Raw genomic sequence first — 7,070 nt, forward strand, 5'->3', positions numbered from 1 at the left:
TTTTTTTCTATTTCATTTTTTATTTATTTCTGTTCTCCTTTTTTTACAATATTTATTTTATTTTATTTATTTCAAAGCAATTATTATTATGATAAAAAATAATATCAATATGAAAAATTGTAGTAATATTTTTTATAGATTACCTTTCATCATATTAATAGTAAAGGATTTTCTTACGACAATAATTATTTGACCAAATATTTTCTTTATTTTATTTTAGTAAAGGATTTTCTTTATTTTCTTTATTTTTTCGTTAATTTTTTATTTTCACATTTTTTATATTTTTTTCTTTTTTTTCAATTATTTCATCTTTTCTAAAAATATTACATTTATTCATATCAATTGTTATTTTTTTCTTACAACAATAATTATTTGACCAAATAACTAAAATTAAAAGGCGGTTCTAGGCACGGGTCCACGGTTCCACGGTTCTAACCGTGGAACCTTCGGTTCACGGTTCCATGGCGGTTCTGGCACGGTTCCATCCCGGTTCTCGGTTCTCGGTTCCGGTTCCGGTTCGGAACCGGGAACCGACGGTTTGAGAAATCGGAACCGTAACCGAACCGGCCGAGCACGGTTTCGGTTCCGGTTCGGAACCGTGTATCACGGTTTCGGTTCCAGAACCGTCCCGGACGGCCTGGTTTTCCGATTCGATTCCCGGTTCCGATTTTTTTGGCCACCTCTAGGTGGGTAGAATTAGGGCATTAGCGGTTAGGTTAAAGTCAGCCCAATACGAGCGAAAAATTGAGGCCGATATGAATATGATAAGTATTCTAACAATAAAAAATGAACTTTGCCTGCCTTGTTCAATGCATCTCTAATTTAAACGTTTAAATAAAAGTAAATATTACATTAAACCATAAATTATATTCATTTTATTGAAAAAAATTCAAATTATAAAAAATATTTCTTAAAACCCCAACCTATGAAGTTTCTAATAAAAATGTATAACGTCTATTTTTCAGCACCCGAAATCTTGATATAACTTTATTTTATTTTTTTAAACGATATGTTACAAAATAACATTATTTTCGGATCCAATGTTAGCACAAGCGACATTCATTGTCCTTCCTCAAATTTGATGCATAAATGCATAAATGAAGTTGTTTTGTGACATGTCATTTAAAACAAAATTATACAATAATTATAGGGTAATTCTATGTATAGCCCCCATTTTACTCTTTGTAGCCATTTATTTAATAAAATATTTACAATATTTATAAAGAGACTATTTTACCCCCTTAGCCCCCAACTCTTTTTTATTTTCTGACGTGACTTAACCCCCTTCTTCAATAGATTTCATAACCCTCCTTCTTCAGCAGATTTTTTTTTTCACTTGCCTTCGTGACCTTAACAGTTAACACCCCCACCTCCCCTCTCAATAGATCAAAATACAACACCACATTCACCTTAAATAAACAAATAAAAAATCAAAAAAACAAACAATAATTCATTTCCTTTACAGATATCATCAATGGCGGTGACTGCTGCGTATAGCGTGGAGGAAAAACAGCTCTGGAAATGCAAGTAGCGGCATCGTGGCGTCTACCCCACCTGCCTCTGCGACCGCCTCACCAGCCTCTGCCCCAATTGCGGAAACGTCCGCCCCTACCCCTGCCCTTCAACGCCTCCTCCGCGCTCTCCTCCGCCTCCTCCTCTTACACCGCCGTTGAGCCCTCCTTCCGCCCGCTCTCGCTCTCGCTCCCGCTCCCTCTCCATCCCCTTCTTCCTCCGCTCCAGTTACACCCACGTCACAAGGCTTCGTTTCTCTCCGTTTTTAGGAAGGCCAAGAGCAAGAAGGGCGCGATTCTAGGAACGGCGACGACGTCGTTTCCCAATCTATAGTGCAACGACACTCTTAGAATTATCACCTGCTGCAAAAACAATGACGGCAAATTAATGGAGTTGTATTTGTTCTTCTCTCTTCAGTTTTTTTTTCGGAGGCTATGTAGAAATTGGTATTTTAATTTTAGGGTAAAAGAGTACATATATAAATATTTTTTATTCTTTGTTATATAGGAGGCTATAAAGAGCAAAAAGAGGGCTATGAATAGAATCTCCCATAATTATATGGTAAGCCGCATCACAATTTTGTGGACCAAAAAATAGATTTGGACAATTTTCTATTCGGCTTGAAAGCCCAACTGCATCTAGGTGTGCTTTTCTTAATTCCATTTCGGGCTTCTAATTTTCTAACACATCTCCAAATACTAATTTTCTTAATTCTGATCACAATTTTTCCGACTCTACGTTTAAGTTATTCCATTAAAAGAATGTTCGTTCATTATTTCGAGATTTGTCTTCTATTAGGAAAACCACCAATACTTAAACATCTTGTAGAAATATATTACTATATCGATCACATCATTAGAAATTAAAATCATATATAGTTTATAGATAGAGTTGGATTCGGTCAAATTTGTCTTGACTAGCAGGATTAATGGATCCAATTATCACAGCATTGGATTTGGTTGGTGCCTAAAACTTTACTGGTGGTGCACATATATTCCCAACTTTCACACCGTTATATATTATCATATATTTCAAACATGCATATGCGCCTCCCAATAACTGGATTTATGATTATCATTTTGACTACACTGATTCTATTTCTATCTAATCGGCGTTATTTAATTCTAGTGGGAAACTATTATTCGCATTCCCATGCATTATTATATATCTCTATCCACTAAGCAATTTAATTTCCTAATTAAGTTTTGAAGTTTCCATCTATCCTAGTTTTCCACGGGAATATAACTTGTATTGTCTTGGTGACTACTTAATTAAATGCAAAACAAATCAGCAACAACAATAGTGGAACTTTAGCTGGGAATATATAATTTATCTTTTGGGTCCAGTAAAAATGAAAGATTATAAAAGACAGGTTAAAGCCGCCCCAGAGCTGATAATCATCCACAAAATCCAAGCATAATATAATGGAATTTAATTCCGTAAATCATTCGACTTTTCCTCCCGGCCTCTGCTAGCTGTTGATAAACTCACCAACCAATTTACATTTATAAGAATTGCTTCAACTGTTGTGGAGTTGTGGGAAGTTGAAGATGGAGAATTCAGAGGCACCTAAGGTTTCTGAGAAGGGTGAAAGGCGTAAAGGGGGTCTCATCACCATGCCTTTTATCATAGGTATATTTCTATTTTTGCTACATATATACATATGCTTTAATGTTTTATCACATCTTCTATATCTGAAAGTGGATTTCAAGTAGAATCGGAAGCTTTTCTTTTAGCTTGAAAAAGGAATTAAAAAGAAGAAAGAAAGAAAAGTTATCGACTAGCATGTCTAAAATGTTTATGTTTGTTATGGTGATGGTATTTACACAGCAAATGAAGCATTTGAGAAGATTGCAGCATATGGGCTTATGCCAAATATGATTCTATATTTGGTGGGGTCGTATCATTTCAGTGTGGCCGGCGGCACAAACACTCTGTTTATATGGTCAGCCATCTCCAATTTCATGCCGGTGCTCGGAGCTTTCATCTCCGATTCATATTTCGGCCGATTCCTCGTCATTTCCGTTGGCACTGCCACTGTTCTTTTGGTGGAATATTCTCTCTCTTTCTTTTCATTCATTGTTATCTACAATCACGACATCATTAAATTTACCAAATAATGCTATATTCATCACTACCATTCTTTAATTTAATTTAAAGACACAGAGAGAGAGAGAACAAAATTCTGATCCTTAGCATTATTTTATTCAAACATATATAGTTGTGGTGATACAACAAACAAGAGCTTTTGTCTTTGCTGGCAAAATTAAAATGCTCTTGGTCGTATAAATTAAAAGTCAGCTACAGTATTTCTTTCAAATGAAACACCGCATCATTCCGAATATTGTTATCTCCTATGATCTCATGACATATATCTAATTGATCACTTCATAAAATATATATGTACCTGACCCAATATATATATCCTTTTCTTAATTTTTTACTTTGTCGTTTCAATTTTGAATTGTACAACTTGATGAATGTAAATAATTAATTACTGAATTGAAGTTGTGGGTGAGTAATGTAGGGGCTTATAGCACTATGGCTAACAGCAATAATCCACGAGGCTCGACCTCTCCCATGCGACCCACAAATAGGGAAGTGCATGAAGCCAAACGCCGGGCAGTACGCGTTCCTCTTCACGGCCTTCGCCCTACTCTCGATCGGGGCGGGCGGGGTGAGGCCGTGCTCCCTGGCCTTCGGGGCCGACCAGTACGACAACCCCGAAAACCCTAACAACCAGAGAGTCCTCCTCACTTTCTTCAACTGGTACTACGCCTCCGTCGGAGTATCCCTCATGGTGGCCCTCACCGTCGTCGTCTACATCCAGAACGAATTCGGCTGGGTCATCGGCTTCGGCGTCCCCGTCGCCCTCATGCTGTTTGCCTGCCTCATGTTCTTCCTCGGCTCCAAGCTCTATGTTAAGGTCAAGCCCCACAAGAGCTTGCTCACCGGTCTCGCTCAAGTTCTTGTCGCCGCCTGGAAGAACCGCCGCCTCCCTCTGCCGTCCCAGGATTCCGACAAGTATTACCAGACAAAAGGATCCAAGATTATGGAGCCGTCGCAAAAATTCAGGTCATTTTTGCCAACCTTTCTACAAAATATATAATAATTATTAGTGGAATAAAGTTAATTTTCGTCCACTTTAATTGGTATCTTGATTAAACAAATTAAAGTTTTGCATAAGTGGAGAAGTAAATATGATTAATATTAATTGCAGATTGTTGAACAAGGCGTGCATTTTAAGCAACCCTGAGAAAGAGGTGAATGCAGACGGGTCGGCTTCGGATCCATGGAGGCTGTGCAGCGTGCTGCAGGTGGAGGTGCTGAAATCACTGATCGACTTGCTGCCGGTGTGGTCGGCCGGAATCATGATCGCGGTGCTCATAAACCAGCACTCGTTCCCGGTGATCCAGGCCCTGACACTGGACAGACGCCTCGCCGGAAACTTCAAGATCCCACCGGGCTCCTTCGGCATCTTCTCCGTCATCGCCCTCACGCTTTGGGTGGTCCTCTACGATCGCGCCATCGTCCCTCAAATCTCCAAGTACACCAACAACCCCCGCGGCATCGGCGTCCGGGCCCGCATCGGGGCGGGCCTCTTCATTTCGTGCATCGCCACCGCCACCGCCGCGCTGGTGGAGCGGAAGCGGAGGGCCGCCGCGCTCCAGCAGGGACTCGCCGATCATCCTAAGCAACAGGTGGACATGACGGCGATGTGGCTGGTGCCGCAGCACGCGCTGACGGGGCTGTCGGAGGGCCTGAACGCGATAGGGCAGATCGAGCTGTACTACTCGCAGTTCCCCAAGAGCATGGCGAGCATCGCGGTGGCGCTCTTCTCGCTCACCCTGGCCGTGGGGAACTTGGCGGGGAGCGTGATAGTGAGCGTGGTGGATTCGGCGTCGCGGCGAGGCGGAGGAGAGAGCTGGGTTGCGGACAACGTCAACAGGGGCCACTACGACTACTACTATTGGGTTCTCACCATTTTAAGCGTTGTGAATTTGATATACTTCATCTTGTGCAGCCGCTTCTACAAGTGCTTCGAGAATGAGAGGGTTTGGGATTTGGATGCGGTGGAGCTGCACGACAAACCCCACACTTCAACATATTTGTCTGCATAGACATTATTCCTTTTTCTGTCTCATATATATTACTCCATCAATTTCAATAAGCTAAGTGATTATAACAAGTCCGTCGCAGTATTGTGATGACAAGCTAGGACTTGCCTTGTAAAATTTAGGGAATAGGACTATATATAATAATATTATACCTCACAAAAGTATTTGTTTGTTTTCGCTTCTTCTTTTTTAACTATTGTTTCAAAGAATATATATGACCTAATCGATGTGTGTGGATGGGAAAGAAACCCAACTTTATATTCATCTACCAGTTGGGCTTCATGCATAACAATTTCAATAACATCCTGGAGGAACTGAGGCAGGATTTTTTTTCAAGGGTGCGATAAATAATTACATGCATACTCGAAGAAGCAACCAGGGGCGAATGTAGAGTGGGGCGGTGGCCGGTGGGGGTACGACTGTACCCCCAAATTTTTTTAAGTACTATTATGTACTCCCTTCATCCCACGAATCTTGACACGTTTGATTTCGGTACGAAAATTAAGAAGTTGTAGATTAGTGTTTTAAGTGTGTAGTTAATAAAGTATAAAAGTGATAAAGTATGAGAGAAAAGGTAATAAAAATGATAAAGTATGAGAGAGAATGTAATAAAAGTTATAAAGTATGATAGAGAATGTAATAATTATAACCTTATTTGGAAATGTGTTGAGATTTGTGGGACGGCCCCAAAAAAAATACTGTATCAAGATTCGTGGGACGGAGGGAGTATTATAACAAAAATCTCATGTATCGTAATAATTCATGTGTGATTTTTTATAAAAACAAATGATACTTAATTTGTAGAAAAATAAATGATACGTTACAAATAATACTTTTCTTTAATGCAAATGATACATTGCATATAATATTTTATACATGCAAATAACACTTTTAATAATATAAAATAATATTTTGTCCTATTGACCAAAGTAGAAAGAGCAAGAGGAGGGGAGGGCCCAATGTAGACGTGGATTTGACCCAACCGCATAGTTCTCGCTAACGGAAAAGTTTACTAAAATTAAATATAAAGCTCTAAAATATTAAATTTACAACGCATACAATATTTCCCGTGCGTGTACTAGTTATGTTTATTAAATTTCGTACTCTCGATTTAAAAATTCTGGATCCGCCACTAAAAGAAGCGGATGTTGTGAAAAAGCTGAAGACCCAGGTTACACGCGCGACAACAGCTGAAACTAGATGGTGTCTATATTTTAAATTTCTTATTGTTCTTGTAATTAATGGGTTTTTTTCTTAGATCAGGGTTTAGGGCTTTTTCACGCTGGACTGAAGCTTTGAATTGGGCCATTAGGGTACAAATAATAAAGATAAGATAATTCTATATTATTATTAATGGTAATTTTATTCATAGCCCCCATTTTATTCATTATAACTCTCCATATAAAATAGGGATAGTTGCATATAAATTACTGAACTGTC

The 7,070-nt window shown here is 39.2% G+C and overlaps 1 protein-coding gene across 1 annotated transcript; it reads left to right on the top strand.

Moving 5' to 3' along the window:
- Nucleotides 1-2,885: 2,885 nt before the first annotated feature.
- LOC131003283 (protein NRT1/ PTR FAMILY 1.2-like) lies at nt 2,886-5,807 on the top strand. Its single transcript, XM_057929787.1, has 4 exons — nt 2,886-3,144; nt 3,343-3,560; nt 4,040-4,587; nt 4,733-5,807. Exons 1-4 carry the CDS (start codon nt 3,063-3,065, stop codon nt 5,631-5,633), a joined length of 1,749 nt encoding a protein of 582 aa, XP_057785770.1. The 5' UTR covers nt 2,886-3,062; the 3' UTR covers nt 5,634-5,807.
- The last annotated feature ends 1,263 nt before the right edge of the window (nt 5,808-7,070 follow it).

The sequence above is a fragment of the Salvia miltiorrhiza genome, unplaced genomic scaffold (assembly GCF_028751815.1).
Source record: "Salvia miltiorrhiza cultivar Shanhuang (shh) unplaced genomic scaffold, IMPLAD_Smil_shh original_scaffold_188, whole genome shotgun sequence".
Taxonomy (NCBI): Eukaryota; Viridiplantae; Streptophyta; class Magnoliopsida; order Lamiales; family Lamiaceae; genus Salvia; species Salvia miltiorrhiza.